Source organism: Neoarius graeffei, chromosome 14 (assembly GCF_027579695.1).
Source record: "Neoarius graeffei isolate fNeoGra1 chromosome 14, fNeoGra1.pri, whole genome shotgun sequence".
Lineage (NCBI taxonomy): Eukaryota > Metazoa > Chordata > Actinopteri > Siluriformes > Ariidae > Neoarius > Neoarius graeffei.
The window spans coordinates 7,754,042-7,766,232 of NC_083582.1; the positions used below are offsets into that span (position 1 = coordinate 7,754,042).

The window sequence follows — 12,191 nt, forward strand, 5'->3', positions numbered from 1 at the left end:
CGCGTGCGCAAATTGACACGTAATAAGCACATCTACGTAATACGTAAACAAAAAAAAAAAAGCGCACTCTTCAAGTTTGCAAGTAAAGCATGGAGATGAGGCGAGACCTGGCGATGTGGTTTTTGTGGCGGCGGCGGAACTCATACAATAATCTGATTAATGTGGGCAGCAGACTAATGAGACCGAAGGTGTCAAATTACTGGAAATTTCCAGAACAATCTTATAATCTTGTAATACAGGATGGTTTAAGTTATAAATCAGTTATAGAAACTGTTTTATTTAATCAGGCTAACAGATCAACAGCCAGGTCCCGACCAAATCCACCATTAGCTTGATCAATTCTATAAAAGTCTATTTAAATTCTGAAAACTGTACAAATGATGTTGTTTTCCACCAAAGAGGCGGGATTAGCCAACGCAGAATAGTGACGTTTGTCTCTTGTTGATGACGTGTAGGTCGCATGAATGCGACCTGTCCGGTCAGACTGCAGTCGCATGTGAAAATATCGGATATGCATCGGAATTAGGACCACATATCCAAGCGGCCTGGGTCGCATGTGAAAAAATCAGATCTGTGTCGTTCAGATTGTCAATAACAAATCGGATACAGGTCGCATATGGGCAAAAAAATCGGATATGGGTCGTTTCAGGGTGCAGTCTGAACGTAGTCTAAGAGACTGCAAGCCATTATAAAAGCCAGAGGTGGTGCAACTAAGTACTAGTGATGTGTTTTGAATGTTCTTTTGTTTGTCTGTTTTTCATGATTCCATATTTTTTTCCTTGGAATTGAGTGATTCCATTTTTTTTTTTTCCCTGTGCTTGGTCTATAAAAGTAACATTTGCTGACTTCCACAATGCTTTTTCATTTCTTTTAGTGTTTCCGAAGGCCAAGAAGTTGCACTTTGGAATGACTTTATTATTGTATCATGTTTGTGATCCGAGTTTGTTCTACAGAATAAAACGTGTGAATGAGTGCTCATCCAAGACTGGCGATTCCAGACTTTTTGCCAGGGGTTGTATAATGCTATACAGTACACTCAGTGGACACTTTAATCGGAGCTTGTTCCCAATTTCTAAAATTCCTGTTCTTCACTGGAGAACACCCAATGTGTTCTATTTTTCTGTTGCGTGCTGAGATGCTTTTCTGCTCACCACAGTTGTAAAGAGTGATTGATTGATTATATGAGTTACTATATCCTTCCTGGCAAAAAAAAAAAAAAAGCTCGAACCAGTCTGGCCATTTTGTGATCTCTGACCCTCTCAGCAGCAAGTTTTTTCCACCCACACTCACTCACTCGATTACGGGGTTTTTTTTTTTGGCACAATTCTGTGTAAACTGCTGTGTGTGAAAACCCCAGGAAGGAGTTCAGCAGTTTCTGAAATCCTCAAACCAACACCCACGCCACACAAAAATCGAGATCGGTTTTTCCCGTTCTGATGTTTTGAGCATTTAATTAACAGAAGCTCGTGATTTGACGCATCGTGCCGCTCTCGAGGGGTCGGCCGATTCCAGACCTGCAGGAAGGAAACAGCAGGTGGACGTACGGGTGTTCCTGATAAAGTGGCCTGTGAGTGTATATCGTGGTGTAAGAGGAATAACGCAGTACAGGACGTGCTGTTCTAGGAAAACAATCCACAACGGAGCGATGAGAGAAGTGTTGGTTTTGTTTGCAGTGTACATCCTGTGCACTTGTGAGACTTGAAGTTGGAGAAATAAAAAAAAAAAGTAAAACTTCTATAAAAGCAAATCAGTTAATAAATAAATGCATGCACTGAAATGTACAAGTTAGAAAAAAGGTTATAATTAATGATCTGCAATAAAAATATTTCTATTAATTATTAATGTATAATTACAATTACTGAATTTATTTTATTGATTTAATTAAAGCGCTGTCGCCTCACAGCAAGAAGGTCCAGGTTCGAGCCCCGTGGCCGGCGAGGGCCTTTCTGTGTGGAGTTTGCATGTTCTCCCCGTGTCCGCGTGGGTTTCCTCCGGGTGCTCCGGTTTCCCCCACAGTCCAAAGACATGCAGGTTAGGTTAACTGGTGACTCTAAATTGACCGTAGGTGTGAATGTGAGTGTGAATGGTTGTCTGTGTCTATGTGTCAGCCCTGTGATGACCTGGCGACTTGTCCAGGGTGTACCCCGCCTTTCGCCCGTAGTCAGCTGGGATAGGCTCCAGCTCGCCTGCGACCCTGTAGAACAGGATAAAGCGGCTAGAGATAATGAGATGAGATGATTTAATTAATTAATAGTTATTAAATAATTTAACAAGTATTAACAGCACTTTTTTTTTTTAATTGCAAATCATGTCTTTATTGGGTGATTCCCCCCCCCCCCCCCCCCCCCACGTCCATGCTTTTTGAGTCAAACATTTAATGAACACTTTTTTTTTTTTTTAATGACCAGATGGACACACAACCCAAAAACAATAGAAAGAGAGAGACAAAACAAAGAATTTAAATTAACTACCATATTTTTCGGACTATAAGTCGCACTTTTTTCATGGTTCGGCTGGCCATGCGACTTGTACTCCGGTGCGACGTGTATATATATATATGGGTTTTTTTTTTCACCGCGGAATAACTGGAGCTGATGCCGAGTCTGATGACAGCCACGCAGAAGAAGAGGAAACGGCGCTTCGTCTGCTGCTGGAGTTGGCGGAGTTGTTCAGAAGCGACACCGAGGATGAGGAATTCAATGGATTTGCAGTGAAATCGTCAGCTTGATGAACTTGATTGACCTGTGTTTTATTATTAATGATAGGCCTCTAGTTATTTAAATAAGTTATGTAATGATTTTCGGCCTATAGGCTATTGAATAACTTGATGTTAGGGTACATATTCAGCCAGTTTTTCTCTGGGCTGTTATAAATGATTTATTTTTAAAAATGCAAAACAAACTCTCCTTCCAAGATGAACTTTATTCTTCGTCTCTGATGTTATGGTGTTCATGGTCTGAATAATGTTTAATGTTTTTATCTCATATGACGTTAACTGGCAGGCGCACTTTCTGCCTGTTTTTTTCTCTGAGCGGTTGTTGTTGTTTTTACTACCGTACCTGTCTTTGGAGATGATATACAGTGGGGCAAAAAAGTATTTAGTCAGTCACCAATTGTGCAAGTTCTCCCACTTAAAAAGATGAGAGAGGCCTGTAATTTTCATCATAGGTACACTTCAACTATGAGAGACAGAATGGGGGGAAAGAATCCAGAAAATTACATTGTCTGTCTGATTTTTAAAGAATTTATTTGCAAATTATGGTGGAAAATAAGTATTTGGTCAATAACAAAAGTTCATCTCAATACTTTGTTATATACCCTTTGTTGGCAATGACAGAGGTCAAACGTTTTCTGTAAGTCTTCACAAGGTTTTCACACACTGTTGCTGGTATTTTGGCCCATTCCTCCATGCAGATCTCCTCTAGAGCAGTGATGTTTTGGGGCTGTCGCTGGGCAACACGGACTTTCAACTCCCTCCAAAGATTTTCTGTGGGGTTGAGATCTGGAGACTGGCTCGGCCACTCCAGGACCTTGAAATGCTTCTTACGAAGCCACTCCTTCGTTGCCCGGGCGGTGTGTTTGGGATCATTGTCATGCTGAAAGACCCAGCCACGTTTCATCTTCAATGCCCTTGCTGATGGAAGGAGGTTTTCACTCAAAATCTCACGATACATGGACCCATTCATTCTTTCCTTTACACGGATCAGTCGTCCTGGTCCCTTTGCAGAAAAACAGCCCCAAAGCATGATGTTTCCACCCTCATGCTTCACAGTAGGTATGGTGTTCTTTGGATGCAACTCAGCATTCTTTCTCCTCCAAACACGACAAGTTGAGTTTTTACCAAAAAGTTCTATTTTGGTTTCATCTGACCATATGACATTCTCCCAATCCTCTTCTGGATCATCCAAATGCTCTCTAGCAAACTTCAGACGGGCCTGGACATGTACTGGCTTAAGCAGGGGGACACGTCTGGCACTGCAGGATTTGAGTCCCTGGCGGCGTAGTGTGTTACTGATGGCAGCCTTTGTTACTTTGGTCCCAGCTCTCTGCAGGTCATTCACTAGGTCCCCCCGTGTGGTTCTGGGATTTTTGCTCACCGTTCTTGTGATCATTTTGACCCCACGGGGTGAGATCTTACGTGGAGCCCCAGATCGAGGGAGATCATCAGTGGTCTTGTATGTCTTCCATTTTCTAATAATTGCTCCCACAGTTGATTTCTTCACACCAAGCTGCTTACCTATTGCAGATTCAGTCTTCCCAGCCTGGTGCAGGTCTACAATTTTGTTTCTGGTGTCCTTTGACAGCTCTTTGGTCTTGGCCATAGTGGAGTTTGGAGTGTGACTGTTTGAGGTTGTGGACAGGTGTCTTTTATACTGATAACGAATTCAAACAGGTGCCATTAATACAGGTAACGAGTGGAGGACAGAGGAGCCTCTTAAAGAAGAAGTTACAGGTCTGTGAGAGCCAGAAATCTTGCTTGTTTGTAGGTGACCAAATACTTATTTTACCAAGGAATTTACCAATTCATTTATTACAAATCCTACAATGTGATTTCCTGGATTCTTTACCCCCATTCTGTCTCTCATAGTTGAAGTGTACCTATGATGAAAATTACAGGCCTCTCTCATCTTTTTAAGTGGGAGAACTTGCACAATTGGTGGCTGACTAAATACTAAATCATTCCAGCCATGCAGCAGCACACCTGACTTGGCTCATTCAATCAACTGAACTGTCTTCACACAGTCAAATACTTGCAGCCACACCCACCCTTGATTAAAGGGTGGGTGTGTCAGTTGATTGAATAAGCCAAATCAGGGTGCTGCTGCATGGCTGGAATGAAAACCTGCAGCCACACGGCCCTTTATGGATCAGGTTTGACACCCCTGGTATAGACCCTTTTCAGTCACGTGACCTTCGTAAACGCGACCACCATTTTGGACATGTAGCGGACTTCGGCTCGAATTGGTTTGAATGCGAGGAAGGCGACAAACGGAGAACATACAAGAAAAAGGAGCGAGATGCAGAAAACACCTTCGCTATCCAGCGACGTAGGGCATTTACAGGGCGAGCAGAGGGAGAAATAACAACAGTAACGACACATTAGCAACGCCGTACAGAAATAACGGTTTATGGCACAGACCCTTTCGGTTCTCGCTCATCTAGCTGCTACAATGACTGCTTAGACTGCAACAATAATACCTAACACACATTTAAGTATCCGTCGTAAAGACGTGAAACTCATCAAGTGACGAGTGTGTTCATTGATAAGCTAACACAATCTAAAGGTAGACATACCATCACACTGCCCTGGCGCTGTGTACAGTTTACCTTCTATGGTTTGTGCACTCACTATTTGCCATTACTTTCTCCAACCGTTGTTACAGATTACAGGGAACGGCCTGGATTTAAGAGACAAATACATGTTCCTCTTGTTTTGAACACTTATTTGTAGGCAATGCTTAATTTGTAAAGTGGGAGGTCCCGGAGCGCAGAGGATGAGCGGCTCCGGTGCAGAAAAAAGAGGGGGGGAGGGGGGCGCAGCGCTGCGCTTCTGGGCATGTTTTGTAATAACACTGCAAATTAAGTTCATCTGCAGATATTTTGTGGATGTCGTTTCATGAGAGAAATCACCAACAAGACAGATATCAAAATCAGACATTAACACTAAATAAACTTGCATTTTTTTATTTAATTATTTGGGTTTTTTTTTTTTGTTACATAGTCAAAAGAGGTGTCGGATCACCGGATCCAGTGTAAATAGCTGCCGGAGCCAACGCCCGAGGTTCCGGAGCGCGCTCCGGCTTTCTCCCCCTCAAATTAAGCGCTGTTTGTAGGACACTGCCTCTGATCTGTCCTACAGTCTACCAACAGCAAAGGAACACAACGCTAGCTAATAGCTACTACAGAAGAACAAAGAGGTTACAATGGGTTATTTTAGCCTATTTGGTTACACACTCGCCGCCACAGAATGTTAACAGTAATGTAATGCCTTTTGTGGCTAATTTTATTCGTCTTACCTCCAACAAAGTGGTCACTACACAAGCATTGGTATGCCGAGGGCTGCCAATCTTTCCTGTTTATGGCCGCTATCCATCTTCTCCGTCAGTCAGCATCTACCGGGATCCGATAAAATGATAACCCTTGCCTTGTTTGTTGATGGTTACTACATCCAGGTGCACAACAATATAGTGGCATGATGGAAGTCTTGCTGAAAATAAACACTTTCTTTACTGCCGTTCCTCAATGTTGGCTGTGGTAAGCTACTGGTAGTACATGTCCAAAATGGCGGCCGCGTTTGTCGTGACGTCACGTGAAAAGGGTCCATATAACTACAGCTGCAACTGGAATGTGCTGATTCTGTTAGTGTTTGTAATTATTGTTCCGTCCACTATTAGATAAAATTGTTTGAAAGTCTCATCTCATTATCTGTAGCCGCTTTATCCTGTTCTACAGGGTCGCAGGCGAGCTGGAGCCTATCCCAGCTGACTACGGGCGAAAGGCGGGGTACACCCTGGACAAGTCGCCAGGTCATCACAGGGCTGACACATAGACACAGACAACCATTCACACTCACATTCACACCTCCGCTCAATTTAGAGTCACCAGTTAACCTAACCTGCATGTCTTTGGACTGTGGGGGAAACCGGAGCACCCGGAGGAAACCCACGCGGACACGGGGAGAACATGCAAACTCCGCACAGAAAGGCCCTCACCAGCCACGGGGCTCAAACCCGGACCTTCTTGCTGTGAGGCGACAGCGCTAACCACTACACCACCGTGCCACCCTTGTTTGAAAGTCTAGAGCAAGATATTTTATTTTACAAATAACACTTCAGATATTGTTTTAATAATAATAAGCATCACTGTATAAATTAGAGTGCAGATAGCTGTGTAACTACATGTCCTTGGGGTTGTTGAGACCTAGAGGGGTGGGAATAAGATCTAGCCCACAGTTCAAGTCCGAGCCCTTTGAGAGTAAATGCTTTTGGCTTTCGCAACATTCTGTTCTCAAAAGCTGATGTCGGGGGGATCTTTATACAAAGAAGGTTTTCTTGCTTCTGTAGTGTTTTTTTTTTTTTTAAACTCTTCTTCCGTGTTGGGACTTTTTGGGAAAAAGAATGTATATTCCAACATGTAGCTAATGCTAACACTAGGCCACAAATCTGCACCGTCACTCCAGTCGTTTCGAGGAATTTTGTACGGATCATGACCGCTAATAAGCTCTAATTTCCGTGTACATCTAGCCTGGCAAGCCAGACTAAATGTGAATATTTAGTCTGGTCTCGGTCGTAGACATTTCCGAAGGGTGTGGGTAGGAACAACCCGCTGTCTTTCAAACTGTCTCTGTGCGTATAGGCCAATGCTCTGACCAATCAGCGCAACAGTGACTGTGACGTAGTCAGAGCGACAGAAAGCAGTGGGGGAGGGTAAACAAACAGCATGTGGAGAGGGACACCAAAACAAAAAACGTCCGAAATAAACAGCGAAAACGTCCTTCTTGAAAAGGAATGAGCGGAGAGCCTCTTCCTGCTCATGTTTCAACGAAAACTCCAAGTCTAATTCTTCTAAAACTGATTCCAAAGCGGAGTCAAACGCGCGCTGTTCACTAGCCGTAGCCATCTTTCCTGTTGCGCTTTCTCCAGCGTCGCGCAGCTTTGTCGTCACTCCTGCAAAAGCCCGCCCAAAGAATCCAAACAAAAACCTTGCGTTGTGATTGGCGGGCACGATTTGATGCCCGGGGTGTGTTGTTGATATGGTCCGAGGCTAGACCCACTCGTAGGCAAAAATATTTTTGGCCGCTAGGCGGGTGGGTCTAGTTTACTAGGCTAGTGTATATCTATCCTGCACTTCTTTCTGACTAAGATTGTCCAAGTAATCCGGTAGCAGAACTTTTTTAGCTGTAGTTTTCTTCCGACAACAGTAACAGATGCCGGACATCTCCGCTTGGCTTCAGTACGTGAACAGCCAATCAGCGGGTCCTGTATGCGTGTTTACAATTTTGTCACGATTTGCAACCAATGGGAGACACCGTCTGATCCACCAATGTGTCTGTAAAATTAAATATCTTTTGAAAAACATGATATTTTGGAGGTTTTTAAAGCTAGTCCTCATTTCTGAGGATTGAATTTGATTATTGGAGGTGTGTGTGAGAGAGGGAGGGAGATCTGTGTCAGGATGTTCTGGAAGGTTCTGCATGCTTATGTTCATGTGTGTAAATGTTTTTTTTTTTCTGTATAGAGGGGAATTTCTGGGGTCGTACGATGGCAGCCATTTCCAGCTCCAGCGACCCCAGCAGCTACGAAGGGTTCGGCCCGTTCATGCCCGGGTTCGAGCTCGTGCCCTACAATGATGTTGCGGCTCTGGAGGTAGCACACAGCTCGTGTTTCCTATAGTTTTGTATACGATTACATGTGGTGTGTATAATGTCTGCACACTATCAGCGTTAATAGATTCTGCTTCAGGGTCCAGGTTGGAAGAAGAATACTGTGTGTGTGTGTGTGTGTAGAAAGCTCTTCAGGACCCTAATGTTGCTGCGTTCATGGTGGAGCCCATCCAGGGGGAAGCGGGTGTCGTGGTTCCTGATGCAGGCTACCTGAGGAAAGTGCGTGAGCTCTGCACCAAACACAACGTGAGTGTAACACACACACACACACACGCCTTCTTACAGGAGTGATCTTAAGATTTACACTACCGTTCAAAAGTTTGGGGTCACTTTGAAATGTCCTTATTTTTGAAAGAAAAGCACTGTTCTTTTCAATGAAGATCACTTTAAACTAATCAGAAATCCACTCTATACATTGCTAATGTGCTAAATGACTATTCTAGCTGCAAATGTCTGGTTTTTGGTGCAATATCTCCATAGGTGTATAGAGGCCCATTTCCAGCAACTCTCACTCCAGTGTTCTAATGGTACAATGTGTTTGCTCATTGCCTCAGAAGGCTAATGGATGATTACAGAGCCTAATCTAGGGTGCGATAATATGCGTTTTTTTATCTGTCTGTCGCACATCCAATTTTTGGGCACGAGAGTGATATCGCGTATCTATTCATTTTGTCGCGCATTTATAAGTAGAGAGCGTGTAGTCGCGTTTTACTGAATCTTGTGCGTCAGCACCAGCTAGCAAGCACTGCGGTAAATATGTGCCCAAATCCAGAATCCAGGGACACATGTCTGCCCGGGGGCATTTTGAGTTATTGACAGATTCAGAAAGTACAGTTTCTAAGCTTTCCAATGATGCCTTCCATGTGGAGATCTGACAATATTTGAAGAATGTGTGGCCTTTTGAAAGTGTATACTTCTTAAAACAGAAAAGGGAGAAAATCGCCCTCAAAGTTTTCCATCTCAGCTACTCTGGGTGCAGGGCGGGCACATAATGGTGCTCATTTGCATGACATTAAGGAAAGCCCTACCCCCTACGAGCTAGCACGATGCTACTTTCATGTAAACAAAGATCACCACGTCAATTTTCCTTCCATGCAAAGTATGCCCAAAACAATTATGAAGTACAAAAATAAGTCCTAAAGTATACTTTAACGTAGAGCCCTGCACTCCCGCCGCAAAGCAGTGCGGCGCAGGACAAATTTTGAAAGCTCATTGCGGGCGCGGGTGGGAGCGGAAGTGCACATATGCGGCGCGGGTGGGAGCGGTGATAAGCTGCAGTCCCGCTAACTAAAAACGTGCTTGAAATAAAATTTATAAATTATTAATTTATGTCTGTCATATATAATTTGTGCTGGATATTTTATTTGGCATTAATAAAAACACTTTAAGATGCAAAATTTGCAGAGAAAGTCAGATTGCCAGATTGAGTGAGAAATGGCATCTTAAACTTGCCATTGATCACCCTAAGGGGAAATTCTTTGATCACTCTAATGACTCGCAATTCACACCCAGCTAGCAAGAGAACCATGAGTGAATTGATTTACTTGTTGCGTTAGTCTACAACTTTAATCAGAGAGACAGGTTACACAGTGACGGTAGGCTTGACTCAATGCTATCCCAGAAATCCTTCCTGTAATATGCAAATTTGGCTGTCCAATCAGAGGTGGCCAAATTTGCATATTACAGGAAGGATTTCTGGGATAGCATTGAGTCAAGCCTACCGTCACTGTCTAACATGTCTCTCTGATTAAAGTTGTAGACTAACACAACAACAAGTAAATCAATTCACTTCTTTTACTAGCTCTGCTTTGCAATAAAAAAACAAAACATTGGTACAAAGCAAGCCCATTCACTTTTTTATGCTGATCAGAGAATTACAATGGTTTCTCATGTGATAAAAATGTGCGATTTGCGATTAAATATTTTAATCGTTTGACAGCACTAATTATTATTATTATTATTAGAGATACTACATGCTGAATTCAGAAACAAGGTAAACAATAACAAACGTGAGCTGTAGATATTTATGCTCAAATCCACTCGAAGTAGGGGGCGGGGCACCATCACACTGTGTCAAGACAAGAACTTTCCTGAGAAATAACGCGAACGTCTGCATCATGCGGGATTTGCGGGCGGGAGTGGGACAAAATATGGCAGGTGGGAGCGGGACTGAAAATCATAATTCTTTGCGGGCGGGAGTGGGACTGCACAAGGCGGGAGCGGGACTGAAAAATCCGACCCGCGCAGACCTCTACTTTAACGTTTTGTGGTTGAAAAATGACTCACACCGTAAGAAAGAAAGATAGCACGATGATGACACAACTGACACAACGCTAGTTTCATGTAAAGCCTCGGTCACAACCGGCCGTACGTGCTTCTACGGCCAGTCTACATGCAAAAAATGCAAGAAACGCACGGAGGGCGCGCATGAAACGCACAAGAGCGCGCGTGTGACGTGCTGATTTTCGAGCCGCAGACCGGCCGCAGAGGTTCGTTGTCATGTCAAACAAACTCTACGGGCGCTTACGTTTTTTTCAGGTTGCAAGACAAACTTACAGCCAACGCGCGTCTTTCTCCGTGAAAAAAAAAAAAACCGCAGCGATTTGGGAAATGCCAAAAATCACACGGCCAAAAAATCGTACGTCCGGTTGTGACCTAGGCTTAACCAAACCACAACACTCTCCGTTACATGCAAAAATAACCACACAGCCTTAGATTAATAAACTTACCCCATCAGAAAGAGAAACGGCGCCTTGCACACACCAATGCCTCCGATGGAATGTAATCCTAGCTTCCTTTTGGTTGGGTTTTTTTTTGCTAGAAATGGTTATCTCCGATGTAAATATCGTGCGTCTGTTTGCTTCGCGGTGTGTCAGCTCCTCTGCGCTCTGTTTAGCTTGCTCATTCCATAGTGAAATCACACGCCTGTATGCAGCTTAAGTAGCCACGAGCTCAGCTCGTATCATACAGCTGATTCGTGAAAAAAAAAAACAGACTTAAATCATCATGTGAATGGCCCATATGGTAATTTACCCACACCCCCCAGCAGGCTACAGTCCTGACAAAAACGAGACAATTTGCAACAAAAAATGTATGCTTTTCCAACAAAACAATCTATTATCTGAAATACTGATTGCATTCTTCAAGATCTCAACTTGCACATGATGGAAAAAAACAAAAATCACAAATTTCGAAAAAAAATGCTTCTTTTGCGATTATCTCGGATTCGTTTCGGCCGACATGCGTCCCTGGATTCGGTGAGGGGTCACATATAGCGTTGTTTACACGCCAATCGGAAAATATCGGAAAGGACCGAAGTATTCCGAATGGTTTATTTAGCGGGTAAAACAGTTTTGTGAACTGTTATATCATTGGTCACTGAACCGGAAGACAGTGTATCTCAACCAATCGTGTGAAGTGTTTTAAAAATACCCAAAAGCGCATGGCATATCGTTCTGTCTCATCCAAACATAATGTCAAAACGCGTGGTCACGTTGAAAGACCTTTGGACGAAAAAAGGAAACAAAATGAAGACACAGACGTGACAGATACTAATCCAGCCGACATTACACGACCCGATACAAGATATTATGAAATAGATTTAATCTGTTCTTGTATAATGGTAGGTACTGTAACATTACTGTAAATAATAAGAGATTATCATGATAATATACTGTTTAGGAAGTCTGAATTTTGGGATTATCTCTAGCAGGGTTTTTTCTAGGAAAATTTAGTATGAGGGCGCTCACCATGGCGAGGGAGCGAAGCCGGGGGGGTGCCGGTTGTCCCCCCCCCGCCGTGCGAAGCC

General features: G+C 43.4%; 1 protein-coding gene across 3 annotated transcripts in view; it reads left to right on the plus strand.

Annotated features, from left to right (window-relative positions):
- The window catches only part of oat (ornithine aminotransferase), a 118,554-nt gene that overhangs the window by 90,871 nt on the left and 15,492 nt on the right, over positions 1-12,191 (plus strand). For all 3 annotated transcript variants that reach the window (XM_060939213.1, XM_060939215.1, XM_060939214.1), the window contains exons 5-6: positions 8,239-8,366; positions 8,507-8,629. In XM_060939213.1, the coding sequence (XP_060795196.1) occupies positions 8,239-8,366; positions 8,507-8,629 (251 nt within the window). The remainder of the gene's footprint in view (positions 1-8,238; positions 8,367-8,506; positions 8,630-12,191) is intronic.